General features: G+C 41.9%; 1 protein-coding gene across 2 annotated transcripts in view; it reads right to left on the bottom strand.

The window, feature by feature from the left end:
• PIAS1 (protein inhibitor of activated STAT 1) overlaps positions 1-9,309 on the bottom strand; it is a 54,227-nt gene extending 44,918 nt beyond the window's left edge. The window contains exon 1 of one of the 2 annotated variants that reach the window (XM_081838953.1): positions 9,190-9,309. In XM_081838953.1, the coding sequence (XP_081695079.1) occupies positions 9,190-9,213 (24 nt within the window). In that variant the 5' untranslated portion in view covers positions 9,214-9,309. Of the gene's footprint in view, positions 1-9,003; positions 9,098-9,189 lie in introns of those variants that run through there. The other variant, XM_081838955.1, reaches the window with a different exon arrangement.
• Between the last annotated feature and the right edge of the window lie 5,584 nt (positions 9,310-14,893).

The raw sequence follows: 14,893 nt of genomic DNA, 5'->3' as shown, positions 1-14,893 counted from the left end.
AAACCTCATTTTGAGGTTCGCTTTTTTCTATACCTTTACCTCTCTTCAGAAACAATTGCCCTGCAAAGATTTAATACTACCCTTCACAAAAGGAGTATGCATTGTTCAACATCTGGATGGACATTGCATGAGCCCCTTGAAATACGTTTAGGTTCTCCCTTATCTATGTGACTCCTATAACCCATTAAAGCCTTCGTCATCTGGAAAGAATTCTGTTCTATACATCCACATGCCCTGGAGCCTTCTAACAAATCTCAGTGCAGCCAAAGGCCTAGAAAGCAATGCAGCACTTCTTCAAAGGTGAATAGTAAAGAATCTGACAAAGAAAATAAACCTAGCGGCTAATATTGCAGAGGAGACAAACGTAATCTTCTCCCACCTAGAAGCCTTTGCCTGGGAGCCTGATGCTCTTGAAACTTGCACTTGTTCTTTCTTTTCCAAAAAGAAAAATGCTAAGTATTGTTTCCTAGCAAGAGAGCAAAATACACAGTAAAGGACACTGATGGTGCTCAGTCAATGGGGATTACAAGAGATGCTTATCAGGACAGGAACTGGACTGCTCTCTCAGAAGACAAGTCAATTAGGTAAATATTTCCGCTTTAGGTGTTTTGTCATTCCCCTGCCAGCAAAAACTAAATCCTACTACCAAAAATTGTGCAAAGATAAAGTAAGTATCCAAATACAACAAAAATTAATCATAAATCAGTATGATTGAACATTCACAATCTCAAGCAAGACAGACAAATGAACTTCCCTCAAAGGAAGGGGAAGAACTGACATCCAGTCAAACAATGCCTTTTTTGTGGACCAGAACCCTGTGGTTATTATCCAAAGTCTTTCCAACAGGAGGCTGGAAACATGAGGTCAGGTCCTTTCAGTTGTGGCCCCCCATTTGTGCACTGCTTTCCCCAGGGAGGAACACACTATTTATGTTTTGGTGCCACTGCTAGAAAAGGGCTTTTCTTTTTCTCCAGGCTTTTGGCCCTTAACTTGAAGAGTGGCACTGTAGCATATTTTAGTCCTTCCTTTCAAAAGTTGCAGAGTATAGAACATGTTCAGGTATTTGGCCAAGGATTGCAATCTGAGATTCCACCAAGCATATTGTTTCTGCAATATGGTGACAAGGGCTTTGCCACTATACTTACCTACTTCAGATTCCTCCAATAACTTGTCTGTGGTCAGAAATACTCACAGGAAATCAAGAACTAAATTGGCATGTGAAAGGGTATAAGCTTGCTTCAATCTGTGTAAATCTTCAGTTTCTAGAGGTTCATGATAAATATGTTGACAAATACAGAGAAACAGAAACAGATAGTGATAGCTAAGAAAGAGACTGATTAAATTTCATGTAGTGTTTAGTTCTGTTCCCCCTCCTCTCTTTTTTCAGATCTTTTTATGGAAATAAGTGCATTATGTCTGCTTGATACTGTAGAGGACTAGAGAATACAAATAATTTTCAGAATAAATTATCATTTGTTTTACTATACTATAATGTTGATTTCTGTTTTTACTGTTTTTGCCTGCTCCTCATAAACTGGCAAAACCAAAGATATGCTAGGTTCCTTACGATTCAGCAGTTTGTAGCTTCATTTGTAATGAAAACTTGTGATTTTCAATATGTAAAGAGTACTTTAAAAAAGTATTGCATTTTTTATTTTTTCCATAAATTTACCATTTTTCCCATAGCTTCAAGATTTCCATAAGTTTTACATCTCTTGTTGTACAGGAAGCCTTCCTACTTGGTCAGTGCTCTTCAATTGATTCAAAATGCCTCTAGAACCCTCTCCTGTCACTCCTCTGGCACAGCATGTTTGTAGCATGCAAATATTAAAAACCCAATTTTATTAGGACCAACTACAAAATGTCACAAAACAGCGAGCAAGGTTTTGAGTTATTAATCAGCTCCCTGGCCCAGTCACCTGTCCCCTCCCTGCAAGTTTTTATCAGCCAAGAGGGACAAGGATCCAAAATGCAAGTGGTTGCCCTGACTGATCCAAGCACATTGTCCACACCCTTAAGCCTCAGTAACTGAAACTCATCCAACACAACAGGACTAGACAGTGCTCTGGACATCCTTCAGCTTTCGTAACTGGAGTCAGTCAGGGCCCCACCCTCCCAGGCCAGGTAGAAAAGGCATGCAAGGCAGGGAACAGGTCCTCCAGGACTCACAGCCAAGAAGGTCTACCTACTTTCCTGTGTTTTACACGTTTGTAAGGAATTCTGGGAATTGTGATTCTGTGAGAATCTAAGCATGATCGTAAGTATAATGGAGCACTTAACTCAACATCAGAGGGTGATAAGAGGAATAACAAAGAAAGATGGGTTTAACTCCATATGGTCTCTATTTATATTAACTATAGTACAGTAATCTCCCATCTCTTGTCATAGTAGGCACTATGGAGAAATTATTTTAATGCTCTAGATTGAAGTATACCCTGTGGGTGTGAGCTTAATCTGTAATGTAAAACATTTCCCAAGTGTCTTGATGCCAAGCAGATGACTGCACACAAGATTTAACACCTGTACATGGATTTGTCCTGGAAGATAACACTTTATGCTTTAGTTACAGGTAGGTAGCCATGCTGGTCTGCCGTAGTAAAAATAAATAAAAAAGTTCCTTCCAGTAGCACCTTAGAGACCAACTAAGTTTGTTATTTGTATGAGCTTTTGTGTGCATGCATTCAGGTATCTGAAGAAGTGTGCATGCACACGAAAGCTCATACCAATAACAAATTTAGCTGGTCTCTAAGGTGCTACTAGAAGGAACTTTTTTTTATTTTGTTTCGACTTTATGCTTGGTAATTGTTTTTAAAAATTCCAATAAAGTTTGTAATTTAAAAAGTATAATGCCTAAGATTACTTCTGGAAACTCATTAAGACTGACTCACTCTCAACCGCACATGTACCCAAAGTATCTACACTGGCTCCCAGTTGATTACCGTGTGACTTCCAACCTCTCAATCATCCTTGTTTAGACTGCTATGCTCTGTACTTAAACCAAACCTTCTCATTCTTCGTCCGTCCCCTTTGCAGCGCCTCCTCTCCATGAAATCTGCCTCTCCATTTTCCTTTTCCAACACAATCCCTTTCAACCAATGCATCACTTCCTCATCTTTCCAAGACTACCAGTTTCATCTGTTCTGCAGTTTCTACTATTCACTCTGTGCTTTTATCAAACCCCATCATCTCCCATCACCTTCCATCTATCCAAAATATGCCCTAATCCTAAAGGCATTGCCCAGAAGCAAGCACAATTGACATCCATACAGCTTACTTCATGCAATGCATTTAGGACTGAGAGTGCTTATTTCTGTTCCGCACCACATCTGAAAATTGCTTTAAATAAATGTTAAAATAATACCAACCTAATGGTTACAAATGACTCATGCCTCCTTCAGCAACCACCACTGACATTTTCTGTCTATATGCAATACCTTTAAGCCAATGAGAATTTCCAGTCTTTATTAGACAATAGTTACTAATGTATCCATGAATAAAAATTCCACCCCATATCCCTGTAAATATAATTGATGAGAACTCCTAATGAAGTATAAAACCCTTCACAAACAAGTATGCATACACTATTCATATTTATGTATGCATGAAATTTGCAATCTAATTTTTATTGGCAAACATACTTAAGTACCATGGGCTGGATTATTATTTTTACAGTGATGCACAGCTGCTTATTTGATCTTTGCAGCTTCAGCATGAAGAAATAAAAATGTAAAGATGACTTCTCAAAGCGCACTGAAGAAACACCATGGATTATACAAGAAGAAAAACTGTAAATAGGAAGGTGCATGGTAAGGGCTGCTCATTAAAACAATTTCAATTGTGAAATTATTCGGCTTGTATCCAACACTAAGATTTAGATAGATATTCAATGGAAATGGTTTGAGCAAAATTATAACTAAAAGCTGAAAATTGCGGCTTCTGCTTATTTGGCTATTTTGCTAGTGCTATTATGAAGTTTCTCCATCCTTGGAGGCCTAATTTTCATTATTACTATCATCTAAAAATACTATGTACCTTGCTTGTTAGTAGTTTCCTCACATCCAACAAGCCTAGTATTTGATTTCAACTGAGAGATTTACATTCATAAATTCACCTGTACAGAAGAACACATGACTAGATATTTTAATTCAAAATCTTTCTTTAGCTTCCATCACCATCACTCCTTAAAATCAGGAAACATAACTAACAAGAAACACTTCAAGGATCTTTCCCAGTTCCCAAAGGCACTCCTTTAAAATGAGAGTGTAAAGACGGAAGCCTCTCAATATGCACTTTTGACATCCATTCAGAAGACAGCATCAACAATGAAATTTGAGAAATAATTAAACTCTGATCTATATGTAAATGTTATGAAAACCTAGAACTGTGTAATGAAGACATTCACACAAAGATCACACAACATACTACTCCAGAACTAGCTGTTTATTTATATGCTTCCCCACACGTAGTGCAGAGCTTTCCAAACTGTGTGTCACGACATGTTACTGTGTTGGGTGCAGTGTGTAGGTGTCACACGAAAGCTCCCCGTGCTCCTCCCGGGGCTGGAAAGGGGTTAGTTTAACGTCCGGTTTGCTAATAAAACTGAATTACTGAGTTGCAGAATGATGCATGTCTAAAAAGTGTGTAACCAACATGAAAAATTTGGAAAGCTCTGACATAGTGCATAAACTGCGGGACTCACTCCCTTGGGAAGCAATGGTGGCCACTCATCTGTAAAGCTTTAAAAAAGGATTGGACAAATTCATGGAGGAGAAGACTATCAATGGCTACTAGCCAAGATGGTGTGCTTCTGAAAACCAGGGTGCTCTTGTGCTCGGGTCCTGCTTGAAGATTCCCACTGGTATCCTGTGGCCACTGTGATACAGATGGGCCACCAGCCTGATCTAGCAGGCTCATTTTATGTTCTTAATATGAGCTATTATATCAGCACACACACACAATCTCATAGGTGAATAAGAATAAGGAACTGGGGGATTCACAACCCTCTAAAAAAGAACAATGCTGGGTAAGAAACCAATGTTTTCAGAACCTGTTTGATTTTAAAAAGTAACTAGATGATATATTAGGACACAGGAAATTTTCAATGACAGAAGAAAAATTCTGACTATCTGGCACTCAAGCTATTTAATGTCTCAGAAGGTTTTAGTTTGAATACAACATTCAAAAAGAGGCAGCTCTGATGTTTACTAAGAAAATACAAAGCAAAACAGAAGAACACGTCTCCCTGTAATTTAACAGCTTTTAGTGACAGTTTTACACACAATGGGCTGGATCCACACTGAAGTTAGCTGAACTTAGGTTCCGCTGAAATCAATGGGACAAGTTAGTTAGGCCGCCATTTAAATCTCACTGCTTTCAATGAGTACTAAGTGCAACCAACTTACTCTGAATCCAAGTCAGGATTATTTATTTTAATGCCTGCATTTATCTTACTTGTTAAGAATACTAACAAGAGGCGGAACAAAATATTTCTGTTTAGACTGCACACAAAAGTTAGCAGAAATAATTATTCAAGTTACAGTGGGGGATATTTGCTTGGTATCAAAGCGATCCAACAGGGCTTGGAAAGCCATAAAAGATGGAAAGTCTCCCCCACCTACTTTCTTTGGGAGCATCCTTGAAAATATTAATTACTTGAAACTGTGGTCATGGTTCTATGACAATTTACAGTGAGCCATAACCCCTTATTGCCATCCCTCAATAAAGCCTTTGCCCCATCTGACACTTGAAGTAGGGTTTTTCACAAAATCTACAAACTAACCTTTACTCTTCCCATAACTCAAGAAGCAGAAGGACTGGACATTTCCTGTGTCACAGAACTTCAATTTTTGGTTGAGAATATGTCAAACACAGATAAGCAGGAAACTTAATATAAATTTCAAAAGGCAAAATATTTCGCCCAGCAATTTGCTAACTTACAAAGAACCTCTTAAGTAAATAAAAGTTGCTTTATCTAAACAAAGGATTGTCTTCGATAACAAAACAGAAGGCATTTTTTTAAGCCTGCAACCTTCATCATGCCATGCCTGCGGATCACCCCTGCCCACCTCTCCAAAAGAAACAAATGGACAAGATTGATGAAACAAGTCAGTTTCACATTTCTGGCTACAAACCAGTAAGGACAGAAAATTGAGAAGAACTATCTCAGTTTCCTTATGCTGATTTTTGGGAAAGCAAGGGTAATAAGCAGTAAAGTTAAGCATTATCGGGAGAAAGGAAAGTTAGCATATGCATTGAAAAGATATTAGAGGGAGGGGACAAAAACTTGCCTACTCAGATAGGAACTGGAGGTTAGATAGAGGGCAGCCAAAGTAGACCAACATAAAATTCCAGTTTTTAAAAAGAAACATAGGAAGAGCCCTGCTGTATCAGGCCAAAGGCCCATCTAGCGGAGCAGCTTGTTCCCACAGTGGCCATCCAGATGACTATGGGAAGCTGAGAGCATCAGGACTCTCCCTGTTAGCGATTACCAGCAGATGATATTTAGAGGCATGCTGCCTCCGACAATGGCATCTATTTAAAAAACACAATCTAGTAATTCATCAAGTAATTTTATCAAGCTCTCATGAGGAGGAATTGCACACACATATATGTATTCCCTCTCTCCAGAGAGGCATTGAAGGAAGAGGTAAAAGATTGAGGTGGAAATCTTTTGCCACCCAGATCAACCAAGCTTAAAACAACTACCTAATAAATGTAGCATCCTAGCCAATAAGAGTCTGCTACCAATACCTTGCTGTATTTACTGCACTAAGATTAATGAAGCAACCCCAAGTGTGAAGGAAAACAGATAAACCTTTTTATGCTTTACAACAAGCTGCCTGCAGAAATGGGCACTAGGCTTCCTTAAGTCTCCTACTGCAGCAAGATTCAACACACACACACCCCAAACACAAAAGGCAATGGAGGTTATAAACAGGATCCATTCATCTTCACCTCACAAAGAGAGCTGCCATCACTGTGTACACATGTCCCAAAGGAGCAAAGAACCTTTCTGAAAAGCCAGGATAAAAAAGCCATAAAAGCAACATGTGTGATTTCCAAAAGCATTAAGACACTGAGAGACACTGTAAACAAAATAATCCCTTGGTAAATGAATTTTAACTGGAAAGCATTTGACATGCATTTTGACATATTATCTATAAAAAGGTATTAAACATGTGGTTTCTATTTTGCTTACAAAGACATCGTGATTATAAAAGTCTATAGTATGTAGGGAAAATAAACACCCCCACTCAACCTAGACACATTTTGTTATTCAATATTTAACATGTGACTATTGTAATCATTGTTGAATTTTATAGTATGTAAACAGGCAAGTCTTCAAAACAGATTAAGAAATACACTAAATACTTTTTACTTAAAAAACAATCCTTTGTGTTTACCAAGGGTGGGTATGTTGAGGACTAAAAAAAGGAAATTATGATCTATTACTATAATACCCCCTGGGGAATCACAGCAAGCAACTAGAATTGTAGCAGCCATATCAAACCTCACTCATTTAGCGAGTAGGGCATTTCAAGACTTTCAGAAAAGGCTTTTAATATATATACTACCTCACACACACACACACTTTATTCGGATGAAGGATTGGCTGCAAAATCATCTCAGATATTTTTAAACTCACTCTTTTTTCTCTAGCTGTCATGCATGGAGGCTATACTGAGAAAATAGCAGTGTATAAGAGGGAAGAGCAAGTGAGATTCAGCACTTTTGGTTTCCTCTCACTTTAAAACAGGAAACCAAGGTGGTGGGAGTTTCCTCCTATCTACTATCCCTCTAGAGAGTTCAGAGCGCTTTAGATTTCAACATGAGAGAATTTCTTCTCAGGAAATGAGCTAAAAAGCCCTCTCCATCACATGAGCTTAAGGATCTAAATACAGCCGAAGTTTCTATTCAGTTTCTTACTCCCATTAAAATAAGCCCTTGATCATTTCATCTACGATTTCAAATAAAATGTAGGTTTAACAAACCTCTTGGGAAGTAGAAAAAATGCATGCACACATGCTTATAGTTTTATTTACTTCCTCTGAAAGGCAGCTGTTGCTCACACGCCCATAATTTGGGTTCCCTGCCTACTGCACTAGCATCTTTGGATGGAGTAATAAAACCTTTGCAATCCAGGTTAAGGATTACAAAAAAAGGAAATTTGAACGAACATCAAAAGGATCTACTACAAAACCAGTTTCCACCCTTTAAAAGTGAAAGTTTGGGGAGGGGGGTCTCTCACTTTCCACTCCTTTCAGGCACCCTTCTCTGCCACTGGCAAATACTAAGCATTTAAAAGTCAGGGAGAGCTGTCAAAACTTCGGGATAAGACGATTAGGTAAAGACACATTTTCCTCCTTGTTCTCTGCCCCTTGTTGCACAGTTGAAGAAACGTATGGAAGAAGGGCAGAAAAGAGGGGGGCAAAAGCTGGGTAGGTGAAAGAAGCCAGATTCTGGACAAACTCCGTTCCACGTAGGCGAATAGGACGATCATCTTTGTCAAAGAAGATGGGGCAGCTTTGTGCGGGACCCCCTTTTTAGATTATTTTCCTCTTGAGATGGGGAGGGAGGAGACGCACATAACCTACTCTGCACTCCTCAAATTCGTGGCCTTCAAGGGGGCGAGGACCCACTGAGCCAGCTCAAGGTGGAGGAGCAAGAGAGAGAGAGGGAGAGAGAGAGAGAGAGGCTGATCTGATGCAGGTGTGAGGAGAGAGAAGAGTCGCCCACAACTTGGGCAGGAGAACGAGGTCTCTCCTCTCCTCCTCAGCCCTGGCCAACCTCGCAGGGCAGCGGGTTGAGAGAAAAGCACCTCGGAGGGAAAGTAGACTCGAGCAGACTCGCTTCCTAGGGTGGGGGCTGATGAGAAAAGCAAAGGAGGCCATACGGGGGGAGGCAAACTCAGTTCAATGGGTGAGCCAAAGGCGCTCCCCCCCCCCACCTCACTTCTCCCTCCGTCCCTCCCTCAGCGCCTCTCTTCCCTCTCCTCTTACACACCCCCGGATCGCCGCCAGCCAGCCAGCCTTCCCTCCCTCCCTGAGCTCCTCCACTGGGTCGCCCGGCTGCCGGGCCAGGCCTGCTGCGGGGAGGAGGAGGGGGGGCCCGGGAGTAGAGAAGAGCCGCGGCGGTGAGGCGGGGGGGGAGGAAGAGGGGAGGGGGGGCGGCTTGAAACTGCGCCTTTACCTTTAGTTCCGTACTGTCCGCCATCTTGAATCGCGGGGCGCAGGCGCAGTGAACCCCGCCGGGAGGCCGCCTCCCACCACCGCCGCCCCGCGCGCTGCGTTTGAATCAACGGCGCGCCACCGCCGCCATTTTGTTGGTCCCTCCTCAGGGCGGGACGAGAGAGGGGAGGGGGCCTCTCGTCGTGCCACCCTCGGATATTAACAGACATATTAATGTCACTTCTCGTTATTAGCGTGGGGATGTAGAGTGTGGGGAGCCTTTGAAATCAGTAGGGCATGAGGCATTTCAAGTCTACCTACTTTGAGCATTACTTATTTCTTTGGATATTATTATTATTATTATTATTATTATTATTATTATTAGTGCTTGGAGGTCTAAGTGTTTGGTCTCTGTTTCTTGTTCCAGTCCTCTCACTCCACCAATGAGAATATCTGCTGGCGGAATATCTGCTGAGTCCTCTGGTCTGGTGGTGCTGATTCTGAATGCTAAATCAGTCCATAATAATAATAATAATAATAATAATAAATAACACAAACATATTTGTGCACAATCTGATTGTGCATGAGCTGGAAGATGTGGTTTACATTACTGAGACTTGGGTGAGCGAGCTGGATAGGCCGAACTTTACACTGCTGTGTAGTAGTTTATTCCTAAGAAACAGATTGGGGATGCTGCTGGTTTACTGACCACCCTGTTGCCCAGCAGTATCCCTGATCTGGCTAACCAGTGGTATTGTTGGAGGACCCTAAAACGATAATCCTGGGTGGCATCAATATCCACGTGGATCCTGCTGTTCATGGCCTTCATGACAACTGTGAGTCTCTCTCAGATTGTCATTGGCCCAGCGATTCAGGAGAGGCACACCCTTGATGTGATATTAGCCCCAAATTATAGAAGACGGGGGGATGTAGTGCACTCCCTTGTCATGTTTAGATCATGATTTGGTTAATTTTGAACTGACAATGGCAATTCTCCCTGTAAGGGTGGTGGGCCTGCTCTGATAGCCCACCCTCGGAGACAGATGGAACCTAATGTACTCCTAAATGCTTGGGTGGGAGGTTTCCAGTGGTGAAAGCTGGTGATCCTCCTGAAGCCCAAGTCTCGCTATGGAACAGAAAGGTTGACACAAACGCTCCTGAGTGTCTTATTGGGTGCTTTGGAGCCTGAGCAGCTCCTTGGTACTCTGAGGAGCTCTGGACTGTGAAACAGAACAGACGAAGGCTATAGCACAAATGGCTCATGTTCTGCATTGAAGCTGACCTAACACTAGTAAGAAAGCACAATCATGCCTACTGTGTAGCAGTGCAAGCTGCAAAGAGTGCTCATTTTGCAGCTCGCATTGTGTCTTCTAGTAGCCAGCCAACAGGGTTATTTTGGGTGGTCCATAGGTTACTGTGGGGAGGGATCCCTTTGGCTTTATGCAGTCGGCTGATGTGGACAAGGTGCTTCTGGATCCAGCTGACTTCAGGCACTAGGCCTGTTGGCAGACCAATTCTGCATTAAAAAGATGTGTGCAAATGTGACACAAAGGCTGACAACATTAACCCTGCCATGTGGGAATCCCTTGCAGACCTTGCTCAGATTACGTCAATAAACTGAAGAGCTATATCTCAAAATATGTGCATGAAGCAATCTCCATAGGTAGAATACCAGAATGTTCAGTGATAAAAGAAATGGGGGGGGGGGGAGTGTGTCTCTAAAGTTGAAATTCCCTCCTGGCAAGTCACATGACTTCATCCCTACAGGTTTTCTCTTTCAACCATGCCAACTCACAAGGAATTTGTAGGTTTTTGTATCTTGTACTGTGTAGATTCTTCTTTTTATTTTTTAAAAAAGGCAAATGACTTGCTCCTAGGTGAATTCTTATTACTGAGAGCTGAGAAGCTAACAGTACAGAAGAGAAAAAGAATAAGACTGGCAAAAATGTGCTGTAAGAGTTCTAGGTGTTTTAAAGTGAAAGTTCCCTAGCCAAACCTGATCATTTAGATGTACTGTATGGTGTCAGCTATTTTGGGTACACCATGCTGCACTCAACCATGGTAATTGCACACACTTATCCCATATATATGATTAGCAAAAGTTTCTCACCACCCATGTGGGAGGAGGAATCTGGCACAACCAGGCCGCTCTAATTCCAAGGATAAGGAGCACTGTTTAAGCGCGGCTTCTGAACACCACAGCCCATACATATGTCATTCCCTCCTGGTTCCTATGACTAACAAAATCCATGTGTTGTGTTAGTCAGGGTGTCCCTACCACTGGACACAGTGAAGCAGTTGCCTCAGGTGGTAGATGCTGGGTTGCAGGTTGAAGGACAGAACTGCATGTGCGCCATTTGCCCTAACCTGTGCTTCCCGAGTTAGCATGTTGCCCTCAGATGAAGGGGAAGAATCTGTCCCATGGATAACACTGAAGCACCTCATTGTAGCTACAGTAAATCTAAGTTTTTGCATCTTGAGAAACTTACCTCCCCTTAGTTACAATTTGAAGAAATTCATACCATGCTGTACCACAGTCCACTAAAAAATCTAGTTCATCATTTTCACCAGAAATCAGGACTCAGACTATATGTCCTTGCAGTCATGTTTCATTACAGCAATCAGGACCAGTGAGCATTTATCTAAGAATATGGCTGCAATCCTATACCCACTTGCTCCATTGAATTACGGTAAGTGGGACTTACTTTCAAGTAGGCATGTGCAGGATTACTGTGTAATCCACACATTCTCTGTTCAAAGTCGATCCCCTATGAATGGTGTTGCCCTTGGGGACATACCTCAGTCTGCTTTCGCTTTTAATAAATTCTTCTGCTTTGGAGCCACTTAGACTTTAGAGGAATAATTGTGATGTGTAAATATGATCTATTTCTATTTCCTCCCCTGTTAATTAATGCTTGGAATATGAATGCCAATTCTGTTAGTAGTAAACACTAATTACTACAATGCATTTAATCATCACATGCTCTAGATGAGTAAAAATCCTTCCTGTGTGGCCTTTCATCTTGACAACTTAAACTCAAAGATGGCATCAAAGGGGACCAAGCTGGAATATGAGCAATTTGTCTCACTCGCATGAACACATGCACAGGCATAGGCATACTCCATATGGGAACTGGGAGAAGATGAGTGGTTCACCTACTTCCAAAAGAAAACAACAGTAGCCTTAAAAAGCTAAGATCAGTCTCTTGTTTGCATTCTAAATATTAATCATCAAAACATCCACATAATACAGGATGACTGCATCTTATATGGGGGTTACTTTCCAGGGAGTGCACATACAGTCATACCTTGGTTTTTGAACAGTTTAGTTCCCGAACATTTTGACTCCCGAACACTGCAAACCTGGAAGTGACTGTAAGCCAAATGTCTGTCGGGGCTTCCGCAGCTTCCAATTGGCTGCAAGCCAATCAGAAGCCACACTAGCCTTCTGGAGCCACCACACTGAAAGAGCCTTGCCCCCGTCCCCCGCAAAGCAGAGCACTTATAAGCTCTTTTCACGCCAGGAACTTCAATAAGACCCAGCTCTAAAAGAGCTTTTAAGCTCTCTGCCCTGGTCTTTGGCGGGGGAGGCGGGGGTGTGCAATACAAGGCTCTCTCAGTGCGTAAGTTCTGGGATGCTTTCGCAAAATCTCACAGAGCCCGTCCTAGTTCCCACAAGATCTCACATGAGCATCTCTAGCCTTCTGGAGTTTACATTCAATTTGAGAACAGAATGCTGGGCTAGATGGACCTTTGGCCTGATCCAGCCGAGCTCTTACGTTCCCTGGCTGGCCACTGTAAAAAGCAGGAAGTTGGATTAAGTGGACCTTTGGCCTGATCACTGGGGTTCCTCTTATTCTGCTTCTTGGAAGTCCAGCATATTATTTAGCCTGTCGGAAGTCCTGCATATTTAGTGTAGCTCTTCTGAAGACAGGGTTATTAAGTTTTCACAGAATCATTTAACTGTATTATAAAAATCATTATCATTTCTTTCATTTCTATACCACTTTATATGTTTGGGGGGGTGGAAATCTCAAAGTAGTTTATAACAAATTAATACATCAAATGAAGCAATCCAGAATAAAAAGTTACTGAAGACAGTAAAATGTAAGGTATAAGTTGAAAGCAATGTAATTAAAAGGAAACTAAAATATTATCTTAAAATTTTCAAAAGAAAACATTACTAAAGGAAATCAAATATAAAATGCACATTTAGAAGATGCTAGACACAATTCTGTGGGCAGGGAGTTCCAAAGTTTAAAGAAGGCCATCTGCCAGGCTGCTATTTCCTGCATTTCTCAGAGTGGTAGAACTTCTGAGGCCCCTATGGATATCTTAGCAGGTAGGGATGGAGATGGTCTTTCAGATATTTGGGTCCTAAGTCACTTAGGATATTTATGCATCGTTGTGGGTCCTTGAATAGGGCCAAGGATGTAGAAATCAAACACTAACAGACCTTTGCTTTCCTGGATGGAGAGATTTGGTATTGAACATCTTCATCTGAATATAAGACATTTTTCAGATGCTTTTGTTCTGTCTTGCAAGGAGACACCGCACCTAGACACTCGGAAGAGGAGGAAGGGAAACTGTTGTAATGGTTTGATTAGGGACGGTGATTGCAAACAAGTTTGGCCAAAGCCATTAAGTGCCCACTGTTTTCACTTGTTGGTTGTTCATTTTCCCCTTTGAAGTGCCAAGAGAGTTGTGCAACATTTCTAGATCACAAAACAGCTGTGGGGAAAGGGGGCAATTAAATGAAGATAATAATTAAAGCACGTATAAAGTTTGTTCTTTTTAAAAAGAAGAAGCAGCAGCAATGATCTACTGGGAGCTATTTCTAGAACCTAGGCAAAGGTTCAAGCATCTTATCCTGATTCATGCTAAATGCTTTCAAGCAAATGAGTTGGGTTTGAGTGAATATGGAGGTGAAAGGGAAAGGAAGGGGTGTGTAAAGAATGAAGGAGCAAAGGTGTTTGGATTAGTGCAAGCTGATAATTACACTGTTCTCACCAACTGCTGGGATGGGGAGCTGGGGAACAACCATGTCCAGTGATGAATATGGATTCTGAGAGTGTGTGACTCCACCAAGTAAGGATAACAATGCGAGTTCAAAAATAGCAGCACCCACTATTGCACAAACAACATACATATAATTTCCAGGTAATTACTGCAAAATAATTAGCAGTGCTGGTTTTATATATGCCCTGCTTGAGATCAGTCAGTGCTGCTTCTTCCTACTGTAACTTGGCTCCATGCCAAACGTAGAGAGTGGGAGAGAGAGAATGAACACATTTGAAAGTCAAGAAGATGAGGCACTTCAACGGGTTTGGCACATCAAACATCTAGGTCAAGGGTGGGGAACCTCCAGGCCTCTCTAGCTGGCCCTTGAGATTCTGCCCTAGGCTGTGCCTGCCTAAAGTGTTTCTTATCTGGCTGGCAGGGCCTGCCAAAGACATTTTGGCACCTGAGGCAAACCACAAAATGGCACTCTCCTCCCTGCTGATGAAGAAGGTGTGAGTGAATGTCTAAATCAGAAACAGGAGGGAAGAAAGATATACATCGGGATCTGCTGACCCCATGGATCCTGGTGCCCAATGGCACCGCGGGGTATCTATGGTGTCTGCCTGCCTCCTCCCACTCAGTCGCCATACAGCTGAGGGGGAGGCAATGGGCGGACTGTTTGAGGCAGTGCGGAGCTTGCAGGTCAAGCCACCGCGTCACTCCCA

This window comes from Podarcis erhardii (assembly GCF_964252035.2).
Source record: "Podarcis erhardii genome assembly, chromosome: 14".
Taxonomy (NCBI): domain Eukaryota; kingdom Metazoa; phylum Chordata; class Lepidosauria; order Squamata; family Lacertidae; genus Podarcis; species Podarcis erhardii.
The sequence above is the reverse complement of the archived record's forward strand: the minus strand, read 5'-3'. Positions and strand labels throughout refer to the sequence as shown.